At 34.3% G+C, this 12561-nt stretch overlaps 1 protein-coding gene across 7 annotated transcripts in view; it reads right to left on the reverse strand.

The window, feature by feature from the left end:
* Nucleotides 1–12561, reverse strand: part of LOC125058592 (spectrin beta chain, non-erythrocytic 1) — a 141344-nt gene that overhangs the window by 82459 nt on the left and 46324 nt on the right. For all 7 annotated transcript variants that reach the window (XM_047662697.1, XM_047662699.1, XM_047662694.1 and 4 more), the window contains 9 exons: nucleotides 12262–12484; nucleotides 9939–10141; nucleotides 8898–8986; nucleotides 6522–6675; nucleotides 5501–5636; nucleotides 4598–4810; nucleotides 3476–3625; nucleotides 1878–2048; nucleotides 846–1023 (listed from right to left, as the gene is read on the reverse strand). In XM_047662697.1, coding sequence (XP_047518653.1) covers nucleotides 846–1023; nucleotides 1878–2048; nucleotides 3476–3625; nucleotides 4598–4810; nucleotides 5501–5636; nucleotides 6522–6675; nucleotides 8898–8986; nucleotides 9939–10141; nucleotides 12262–12484 — 1517 coding nt within the window. The remainder of the gene's footprint in view (nucleotides 1–845; nucleotides 1024–1877; nucleotides 2049–3475; nucleotides 3626–4597; nucleotides 4811–5500; nucleotides 5637–6521; nucleotides 6676–8897; nucleotides 8987–9938; nucleotides 10142–12261; nucleotides 12485–12561) is intronic.

The following is a 12561-nucleotide window of genomic DNA, read 5'->3' on the forward strand; positions in this document are numbered from 1 at the left end:
CACGTAAGAAGTGAAACTTCTTTATGAGCTTATTTTTCGTAGACATTCTTATTATCATAGACATGAATACAAATACAATTATTTCGTTTTAACTTATTACTGTACTACTATGTAGTACTAAGGTTATTACAGAATTTCATTAATTGTAATAGAATTATTAGTATTACTATCATTGTTATCGTTATTATATATTTTTGTTACTAATGGCTTCGAATCTCTTCGGATCAACCGTGGTAGGGACAAGAAAAAGATGGCGCGTAACCGAAAAATGTGACAAATGTGTGTAAATTTTTTTCCAACGTCGATAAAGAAGTTTCACTTCAAAAGATGGCGCGTAACCGAAAAATGTGACAAATGTGTGTAAATTTTTTTCCAACGTCGATAAAGAAGTTTGACTTCAAAAAGCAACATGGCGCGTAACCTGCTACAAAATTTATCCCATACGTCGATAAAGAAGTTTCACTTCAAAAGATGGCGCGTAACGAAAAAATGTTACACAAAATTTTTTTCCAACCCCGATAAAGAAGTTTGACTTCAAAAAGCAACATGGCGCGTAACGTGCTACAAAATTTCTCCCATACGTCGATAAAGAAGTTTCACTTCAAAAGATGGCGCGTAACGAAAAAATGTTACACTAATTTTTTTTCCAACCCCGATAAAGAAGTTTGACTTCAAAAAGCAACATGGCGCGTAACGTGCTACAAAATTTCTCCCATACGTCGATAAAGAAGTTTCACTTCAAAAGATGGCGCGTAACGGAAAAATGTGACGCGTAACGAAAAAATGTTACACTAAATTTTTTTCCAACCCCGATAAAGTTTCACTTCAAAAAAAAAAAAACTTACCATAGTGGTTGTCTATATGGTGCATCCGTTCACCCACGGGTGGGACAGGAGCTGCTTGGTGGACTGTTCCACGTCTTCGGGCTGGTACGTTCCGTCTTACAGGCACAACTTGCTTCACTAGCACTGTCTTCTTGACCCGTTGGACTGTTCGTACCTTCTCTGGGCGGCGGACTTGGACCTGGAGATATTTTATTTTAGATTAGAGATAGATCACGGTTTTCTACGTATGTATAGGCTTATTTGGCAAAAGGGTACGTACGTTCTTACTTAGGGTTAGGTCTGGACTAGATCGCATCCATAGTGTACCAAAAAGACAATTAGTCTTCATATAATGTCTATAAGAAATCAGTTTATTATTGTTCCAGATTACACAGTGCTTTGGATCAATCCATTTATTTCACCCTTGGGGGGTGGGGTCGAGTTTATTTTAAAAAGGGTCGCAGTCAGCAAAAATAATAAATACAAATTACATATAGGTAAAAAATATTCCTTGATAAATAATAGTTTAAACAAACTAAAAAACACGCTTTTAAAGCACATCAAACTAAAAAGTGAAAAATGCGCTCTGTGCCATATTTTTCGTCTATCGAGCAACCCACGCTTTTTCACAATAATACCAGTATTTTTTGTTCATTACCATTTTCAGCCTAAATTAGGAATTGTTTTTCACTTTTTAGTTTGATGTGCTTTAAAAGCGTGTTTTTTAGTTTTTTTTAACTATTATTTATTTTTATTTTTTAGTTAAATTTTTTCATTTTTTTTTCGGATTATTGCATTGTCATCGATCTTTGACAGGTGCGCAAAGTTTGAATTAAATCTGTCCATTAAAAGTGGGTCAAAATCGAGTCCGAAGGAGTCGGTTACATACATACATACAGGTGAAGCTAATATAAAGCGTGTAAAAATAGTGCGCTATGTACATATTATTATAATTTTACAGTGACGGGTCGCAAGACTGTTTTACTTAAATAATTGGCTTTTTCGTTTCGTAACGTTTCTCTAAGTTAAAGCAGCTTTCGAAAGTAAACTCACCGGTACAAGTCTAGGCTCGATCTCGCGCACGTAGTTAGCGGGCACGAACCCGTCCGTACGGTCAGCTTTACGTACAGACCACCAGTCGGGGTTTGTTTTATTCATTAAGAACATCACCTCGCCTTTCGCCATGGATATACCTTGACCCGTGAAGGCGTATAGTGCTTTCACCTGTAATTGACATATCGAAACATATAAAACAAATTTCACAATTCATTATGATCTTGACATTGACTTGTATACGTTTTGAAAACTGCACGAATTCTTTTTCCTGTCTATGTTTAGTTCCAAATACGCTATGCGCTTGATTAGTTTTGTAATGATAATTGTTTTATAGAACCTGACGAAAGAAGAGGCCTGACGAAAAGTCAGTAATGACGTACGTAGCAAGCTACTACCACACATTCGCCAGAATGAAGAACGAACAGAAGAATGGAAAAAGAATTGCTAATGTAAATATTTCTTGTTAGGATATATACAGAATCTTTGACATGATGCATTATGGCAGGCTATCTTAAATATTGAAACCAAAAAAATAAGTTCTATATTTAACTATCTATTTCAGCATCTATATAATAAAAAAGAAGAGCAGTGTTGGCCTAGTGGCTTCAGCGTGCGACTCTCATCCCTGAGGTCGTAGGTTCAATTCCAGGCTGTGCACCAATGGACTTTCTTTCTATTTGCGCATTTAACATTCGCTCGAACGGTGAAGGAAAACATTGTGAGGAATCCGACATGTCTTAGACCCAAGTAGACGGCGTGTGTCAGGCACAGCAGGCTGATCACCTATTTGCCTATTAGATTGAAAAATGATCATGAAACAGATTCAGAAATCTGAGGCCAAGACCTAAAGAGGTTGTAGCGCCACTGATTTATTTAAACGGAGTCACGCACCGTTCAAATACATGAAGTAAGACAAATTGTAAAGTTTGACAGCGTTTTGACGTGTCCAAACATCGTATCATTCGTTCTAAGGCCTAAGATAGCAATATTTAACAACTATTTTTGAAGTTATACTTCTTTAGGCGCGTTATGAAAAATTGATGAGAGTGAAATTTTACGATGCGCGCGCACCGTGACACAAAATTAACAGAATGAAGTTAGTGGCGCATGTTGGCATGCACGCCGCCTCTGTTCACTGTGTATTTATATTTATAATATTTATCCACATGCTTTGAGTTTCTGCATTAAAAACACGTGTTTTCATTTTGTTTTCATTATACAAGAGCGAATTTTATATGTGGGTCTGAATTATAATCAGAAGTGATTTAAATTGAATATTTAAATCAATACTAATTAATATTAGAAAATAATAATAAATATAAACATAATATTAATAAATATTTAATTTTTCAAATGTAAACCGAACTTTATTGACTATAGTGACTCCTTTTCCAATCTTTGATTATTTAATTGTAATTAATTATTTGCATGCAATCAAAAACTATTTTTAATTATGCCAAAGAAGTATAACTTCTTACTTGCGTACATAAGTACAAGAAACATTTTTTTTTTTAATTCTACTTATCCCTCTGATATTTTAGGTATATAATTTTTTTACGAGAAAAACCCTTTAAATTCCTGGCGTAAGAACGTACCTGTGGCACGCTTCTCTCCTCAGTGACAGTTCTGTGTTCCAGTCTTTCGACCGGCTCTTCTTCCCATACCTCGGTGGGTACAAGCCTTGTCTCACTTCCCCACTCCTCTTCACTCTCTGCTGCACCGCTGGATTCTACTTCTGTTGGGAGCTGGAGAGAAATGCATCATTTAAGTTGATAACTATTTTATGTGTGCGATCATGTTTATATCCTTAGGGAGCGTTCAAGTATTACGTAACGAATTTTTTATTTCATTTTGTAAAACGTTACGATGCGGGGCGGGGATTAAATTACGCGTTATTGTTAATATTATTTTCGACTTACACAACATAATAGTAACTAAAGAGTCACTAGGTGGTCACGAAACGTTTTACTATACTTGGGTACAGTACTGTACTTGGGTTATGAAAAACGTTACGGCGAGTTACATGGGGGGGGGGTCAATAGTCTTCAAAAATTGCGTTACGTAATACTTGAACGCTCCCTTAGTTGATTATCAATAAATATTAAAAATATAGCATACAATTTTTGTATTGTATTGCCAATGGCGTAACAATAGGGTGGCAGGGCTGGCAAAATGCCACGGGCCCCCGACCCAAGAGGGCCCCTGCCCAAGAGATATTATGTTCTATGGATGAATGTGAAGTCTCCAATACGCATTGGGCTAGCGTGGGGACTACAGACCATTCCCTTTCGCCTAAGAGAGGAGGCCTATTGCCATTAGTGGAACATAAAAAACGTGTAATTGAGTACGCTAAAAATCCCGAAGTTTATTAAAATTAAACTGAGTACAACGTGTCGTTTTTTACTGATAGTGCCCCATTAAAAGAATTTGCCACAGGCCCCAGATGGTATAGTTACGCCACTGTGTATTGCAGTTGAAAACAATTTATTCATTAGACTTTAGGAGTACCCACACAATAAAAAAAAAATTCTTTAATTATTTTTTTACAACTTTCGGAGGTTAGATTTAGAATGTTTCATTTGCTATTTGCAAACCGACTAAGAAACAGCAACAAAAAGTCATATATTTCAAGAAATATACACACACACACATTTTTAAACTAAAACACTGTTTAAAAGACATATTGGAGAATAAAAACAGACTTGAAACCTTCATACCTGTAATGTATGTATTCCCGCAGCCTTCAGCCTATCAGCCGACGCCCTAAGCGTTTCAAGCTCTTCACGATACGCCCTAAGTTCGTCGTGGACAATCTTCTGTCGGGCCAAAAGCGCTGCAGCGCCGGGAGCGTCAACCCCGCAGTCGTCGCTTGCAACCAGTGCACGTTTTTCTTTCATCCATGAATCCGCTTCATTTGCGTCTCCATAGAACTAAAAAATATTATAGAATGTACACTCTTTATAACGAATTTCAAGGAACCGGGAATTTATATTCGTTATACGGAGAGATGAGAAAAAGGGTGCGTGTACTTTGTACGCGCGTAAAAAGACTTCTTTGACATTATTAAAAATAGTTTTTGATTGCATGCAAATAATTAATTACAATTAAATAATCAAAGACTGGAAAATGAGTCATTATAGTCAATAAAGTTCAGTTTATATTTGAAAAATTAAATAAATATATATTTATTATTTTTCTCTTATATTAAGTGTAACATAAATTCTATTATTATTCGAATGTTGTTTTTAAATTATGTCCAATGCCGTGGGCAACTTCATTCTGTTAATTTTGTGTCACGGTGCGCGCGCATCGTAAAATTTCGCCTAAAGAAGTATAACTTCAAAAATTAACCAATTACAATAATTTCAAATTTATTTCTTCATTATAGAGAATTGCTGTAGGGTTATAAAGAGTGAATTAATGTATGGGTTTTGTGTTAAACCAAACAAATTTCACTTATATTTACGTTATAGAGAGCTTTACGTTATAACGAATAATGTTATACAGTACCCTGTAATAGGTTAGATATGAGGTTGTAAGACATTTTGATCTTCTGTTCCATCCCTATATATTCTGCCCAAAAGAAATTCATAAACCGGTACAAATTTACTGTCGCATACCTGGTGAGCTTCTGCTGCATCAGCCAATTTCTTATCTCTGTCGTTGGCGAGTTGACGCAATATCTCCCACTGTTCGCTGAGAGCGGAAAGTCTTCTCTCTATTTCCGCTCTCTTCGGATGCTTCGCGTCGATCAAACTGGAAATTATATTTCATTTAGCATGATTTATGTAACCTAACATGAAATAGTCAATAATTAAGTGTTAACAAAATGTAAACAATCATCGCACACTTGAAGCCAACATGAGCCTTTAGTTTTTCTACACTGATAAGTTGTAATATAACATTCTCGTTTCCGATAATGTCCAATAACAGAAGTGTCACTTAGATTTACGAATTCAATAAGTCAAATTAGGTTTTTGTTAATCCAGCGTCCCAACCCCTCTCCCCTAATGTTATCTTAATTATACGCTCATGTTTTAATCAATTAAAGGCAGTTGTTACTCAGCTTCAAACAACTTCAACTTCAAGCTTATTTGAACATATCCATAAAAAATCCGCCACCGAACTTAATTTATGACTAAACTATTTATTGAGTAAACAATTTGAAAATCCAACCAATCCCAGAATTTTGACAAGTGGAGGACGCAAGTGTCAGAAAAGTTGAAATTACTCGACCATAGTTAATTGTTATTCGTGACTTTTTAATCAGGGGCCGTTCAAGTATGACGTAAGCAGATTTACGGCTTATTTATCCCCCCCCCCTCTCCTCTTGTCAGCAAAAGTAAGCAAAGCTCTCAAAAATAATAGTACATAAACGTATTAATTTTTGTGACAATCCTCGAAAATACATTTCGTTTCAAAGCATACACAATGTGTAGGTAATGTGTAAAAAAGTAAATAGTTACTGTTGACATAATCAACCCCTATTGTGTAGTGCTTACGTAATACTTGAGCGCCCCTTCACAAAGAAAAGCCTGAAGAGAAAATTACCTGTTTAAGATTATTGGTGTGTTTATTAATATTTTTCTCAAAGAAAGGCGTGTAAAAACACTATTTAAGACTATTCAGTCAATATATTACCTCTGCCCCTTGGCCCTATGCCGCTGCGCCACTAAATCTCTTGCGCGGACTTCGTGCATGAGCGCCGTGTGCTTCTGTCTCAACGCTAACACTCCACGTAGTTCTTTAGCAGCAACTTCAGCACGGCAGATTCGCTGTTTTTCGGTCACCCAGCCTAAGATGGAACAAAACATTTATTTATCGACAAGAAATATTTTAATACAATTATAAATAAATAATAAATCAGTGGCGCTACAATCGTTTTAGGTCTAGGCCTCAGATTTCTGAATCTGTTTCACGATCATTTTAAATCTAATAGGCAAGTAGGTGATCAGCCTCCAGAGCCTGACACACGCCGTCGACTTTTTGGGTCTAAGACATGTCGGTTTCTTCACGATGTTTTCCTTCACCGTTCGAGCAAATGTTAAATGCGCACATAGAAAGAAAGTCCATTGGTGCACAGCCGGGGATCGAACCTACGACCTCAGGTATGAGAGTCGCACGCTGAAGCCACTAGGCCAACACTGCTTAATACAATTATACAAACAGTATAAAAATATTTAAAAAATCGACTGAAAAAAGGCCTAACGTATATTTAATTTAATTTTTAAGTATATTTATTTATTAGTAATCTAATAGCTAAAACATACGTATTATAAATCGAAACACTTAGACAATATACAAAGCCAAAACAGATTACATTGATAAACAATATATATGCAGAAGTATATCAGAAATATATCAGGTTAACGGCATAAACTCGTTAGGGTCTGAAATTACAATGGGCGTTCCTCAAGGTTCAATATTGGGTCCATTCCTCTTTTTAGTATACATAAATGATTTACCCCAATTAGTTCAGAATAAACCGAAGATGGTGTTATTTGCAGATGACACATCATTGATTTTTAAAGTAGATCGACGGTCACAAAATCGTGACGACGTGAATAACTCTATTCTTCGGGTCCAAAATTGGTTTACGGTAAACAATTTGGCACTGAATGATAAAAAAACTAAATGTATTAGATTTACGTTGCCAAATGTTAAAAGTAAGGAATGTGACATAATGTTGAATGAAGGAAAACTGGAATTTATTAATCAAACGGTTTTCCTAGGCATTACGCTAGACGAGAAGTTACAATGGGGACCTCATATCACATCTCTTGCGGGGCGGCTGAGCTCAGCCGTTTATGCGGTTAGAAAGATAAGATATTTAACCAATGTAGAAACTGCGCGTTTGGTCTATTTTAGCTACTTTCACAGCATAATGTCTTACGGCATTTTACTGTGGGGTCGGGCTGCTGACATAGAATCCATTTTTATTTTGCAAAAGAGAGCGGTCAGAGCCATTTATAATCTACGTCGTTGCGAATCTCTCAGGGAACTATTGAAAAAGATTAATATTATGACAGTACCTTGCCAATTCATTTATGAAAATATTATGTATGTAAGAAAGAATCTACATCTTTTTAGTAAAATAAATGAAAGACATAATTTTAGTACTAGAAATAAAGATAAAATAGCTCAACCATCTTTCAGATTAGCCAAAGTTCAAAATTCATTTATGGGGTACTGTGTGAAATGTTACCTTGTGACATTTTAAAACTAAATGAACGAAAATTTAAATGTTTTATTAAAAGTACACTTTGTAAACAAGCATATTACAAATTAGATGATTATATTCAAGATAAGAATGCTTGGAAACATGCTGGTCCTGCTCCATAGGACAATCCTATGATTGGCTCTATAGCCTGGACAAAATCAAATTGGTTGCTGATTTTTTGCTTTAATGCTACAAATGTAATTATTATTATTATTTTTTTGTATCTCACACACTGTTTTGTTGTGTTTTTTTAATAGTTTCGATATTTGTAAATATGTGAGGAACATGTATACTAACTTTTTTAGTATAGTAGTTTATTCTAAGAGTACATTGTCTTCACATATAATTATTTAACAAATGTAACAAAATATTGTAAACCTAAAAGAGTAAGTGTGGAGTTTCTTGCCCATTCTTCTCCACACGAAACTACCTTTTGGAAGGGGCAACTAGAATCATCTTTATATTTATTTATTTTTTGACGTTCAAAAGTGCCATTTTAGATGGTCTAATTGAAATAAACGATTTGACTTTGACTTTGTACATACACAAAAAGATTTTTTTTAAGAAAACTGAAATTTAACCAGAAACAAACGACAATTAATACTTAATATTTAAAAAAAAACTAAATTGTTAAGTTTGTGCACAACTTCCTGTTCTGAAGTTTTGACATATTCAAGCGTTTCTAGCAAATGTTGACAGATTTTAGAATTCGGATTAGATATTCGATATTATTATTATTAGTCACATCATGTTAATACATTATAATGAATGTACTAAATTTTAACTAAAGACTTTACCTTCTTCCTCATCATGATCTTCGAGGAACTGGTACAGGTTTCTTGCATCTTCTAATCTCGCCTTTCGGTCTTTAGCTGCTGCCACCAAGCTGAAACATAAAAATTATGATTTGTATAAAGAGTTAACTTGGAAAGATGGGTGAGCGAATATTGCGATCTCAAACGCATTGTACTAACTCAAAATTATATAAGTGATAATTTATTTTATTACACGCTTTATATTAGCTAAAGCTAAGTCCACAAAGCAATACGATTAAATTGAGACAACACGTATTGCTGCTAAGACTAAAAAGTGGAAAATAAATATTGTTTAAAAAATATGGACGATAGACGAAAAATATGGCACAGAGCGCCCCACGCTTTTTCACAATAATACCAGTATTTTTTGTTCATTACCATTTTCAGCCTAAATTAGGAATTATTTTTCACTTTTTAGTTTGATGTGCTTTAAAAGGTTGTTTTATAGTTTTTTTTTTTAACTATATTTATTTTATTATAAAGTTCACAAAAAAGAGTGCGACTTTACATGAATTCTAATCTAGCCTATACAATATTTATGGCTAATAAGTAATATTATGTTGACTTAATTTTCTACAATACTGTTAAATAACTTAATTAACAATTAATACTTAACAACAACTGAAACTTCTGGATTTCTACATCACATACCTCAAAAAGAAAATTCTTAATTTATTAACGAAAATACATTCTCAAAGTGACAAATCACGTGAATGTGAATTCAAACTTAAACTCAAAATAACTTTATTCATATCGGTAAACAAAAAGACTTATGAACGTCAACAGAAAAGATGTTAAATTGATTCTAAATTTACATTTACTACCAGTTCGCAAGTCAAGGGCATAGAGCAGGAAGAAGAACTGGCAAGAAACTCTCCCCCACTCTTTAATCGCTAAGTAAATAAAATTCTAAGAATATCGCAATGATAGGTGTAAGTTAGGAAGGAGTTTGACCTCGCGATACCCATGTCAGTCACATTTGCCTCTTGGGTACACAAGCATGTATGATGGAGAAATTCTCACCTCTGATATTCATTTGACAGGGTTTCGAGTTGATGCTGCAACTGCTGTGTTTGCGGTAGACCTTCGACGGAACTGCCTTGTCTCACCAGACGTTGGATGCTCTCGTCCAATGCCCCAAGCTGCAACTCTTGAAGTGCATGCGCTTGGAGCAGACGTTCTACATCCACCAAGTGACGGCCTACTTCTTCCGAATCGAATTGAGCCTAGAAGATATAAAGGATGGATTTCAGTCTCAGATTCAGAGTGAAGCAGGGCTTATGTTTAGCGCTAAGAATCGGACTCTTAAACTTTGGTAAGTCTCATGAATTGTATTTATAATATGTTAAGAATTAGCTGAGTGAATGTTGATCAAAAAGAAGGCAAATTTTTACGTGATTTTTAAATCTAACTTTTTTTAAAAATTCCAGCATTATTGTAGATATTTTTAATATAAACAATAATAGTATAAGATCCCGCTATACAACGACCTTCACCGAGATGCTTATTTAATGAAACTTATTTTATATTTAATTTAATATGTCAATAAATATAATCCATATAGGTTGCCTAGCAAATTTCAGTCCAGAGTATGTTTAATTAATATTAAAAAAAAAAAATTTTTTTTATAATTTGCATGTAGTAAATTTTTTGAACTTTTTTCAATCAATATTTTTAATCAGGGTAGTATTATATATGTATCACTATAACCTTCTTTTATACTAAAGATGTATATATACTTTAGTGTCACATAAAAAATATACACATAAATAATTAATTGATTAAAAAGAACCTAACGTTTGCATATTCTATGGGCTTCATACTTTCGATTGGTATAGAATTTATCTATTAATCATACCGGAGAAATGTTTAAAAAAATATTTTTTTTTTAAATTAATTAAACATACTCTGGACTGAAATTTGCTAGGCAACCCATATGGATTATATTTATTGACATATTAAATTAAATATAAAATAAGTTTAATTAAATAAGCATCTCGGTGAAGGTCGTTGTATATCGGGATCTTAGACCAATAACTTTCTTTTCTACTAAAGATGTATAATGTATATATACTTTAGTGTCACATAAAAAATATACACATAAATAATTAATTGATTAAAAAGAACCTAACGTTTGCATATTCTATGGGCTTCATACTTTCGATTGGTATAGAATTTATCTATTAATCATACCGGAGAAATGTTTAAAAAAATATTTTTTTTTTAAATTAATTAAACATACTCTGGACTGAAATTTGCTAGGCAACCCATATGGATTATATTTATTGACATATTAAATTAAATATAAAATAAGTTTAATTAAATAAGCATCTCGGTGAAGGTCGTTGTATAGCGGGATCTTAGACCATAAAGATGATATATCGTATATGTTCTTTTGCCAATAGATAGCGTTAGTAATAATAAATAATAATAGGTACATGTACATCTTAATATATATAAATTACATGTCACGTTGTTTGTCCGCTATGGACTCCTAAACTACTGAACCGACTTCAACCAAATTTGCACACCGTGTGCGGTTTGATCTAACTCAAAAGATTACATCTCAATTTATACCCGCAACATTATTTTATTGCAAAATATTTGTTTATTATTTGACAGTCACAATTCGAACAGATGGCGCTGTGTTGTACCAACGTTTCACATAAGCTACAATTTAATGGCATAACCACCAAAAAAGCATGGTGGTCCCCATGACTGGTGTTCTCCTACAGTTTCCCTTGAATATTTTACTACTATGGAATATTACAACAAACAACCTAAGCCACAGCAACGCTTGGCCGAGTCTACTAGTACAACTATGTATTTTAAATGAAAAAGTATGGAGTTTGCCCATTCTTCTCCATATGAAACTACCTTTTGGAAGGGGCAACAAGAATCTTCTTTGTATTTTGTTTGACGTTCAAAAGTGCCATTTTAGGTGGTCTAATTGAAATAAATGATTTGATTTGACTTGACTTGACAAGGCACTTCAATATTATAATTATATCTTTATTCATATACGTAAGTTAAATTGAAAATAAAAATAAATAATAATAAAATAATATAGATTGAAATAAATAACTAAACTTAACATAAACTAAAATATATCATTAAAAGGAGTCCCTTTAGGCAAGGTTCCGAAGATACTGGCAGCGTTGCCCCTTTGAATTGCTAGACTAATTCTTTGTCCGAGGTAGCTGCCAGATCTTCGGTCTCCTGTGATGTCGACTAAGCTTTTTGAAGTATCTTTAAAAAGCCTTAAAGCCCCACGGACCAAGGGTCTCGACACCGAATGGGACAAAATCATATTCTGAGCCTATAATATATATTTCTTCAATATTACCTTCATCTCAGCCAATGTATGACCCACAGCGTCTGCCTCTCTCAATAAGGCCATTAAATGAGCCAGCTTTGCGAGAGATGCCCTGTGTCGTTCCAGGAGTTCCAGCAGTTCCCGCCATCTTGTCAACACGGCCTGTTCTGTGCGTGAAACGGCTTCAGCGCCATGATAGCTCTCACGGACCAGTTCCGCTGCCATCGCTGATAGGTCTTCGAAACGTTCGGTCCTAAATCATATTCTAATTTAGTTGGAGTTACGATTGTATCAGCATAATGTCACGTTTAAAGTTACTACACGAATTCT

This window comes from Pieris napi, chromosome 18 (genome assembly GCF_905475465.1).
Source record: "Pieris napi chromosome 18, ilPieNapi1.2, whole genome shotgun sequence".
NCBI lineage: Eukaryota > Metazoa > Arthropoda > Insecta > Lepidoptera > Pieridae > Pieris > Pieris napi.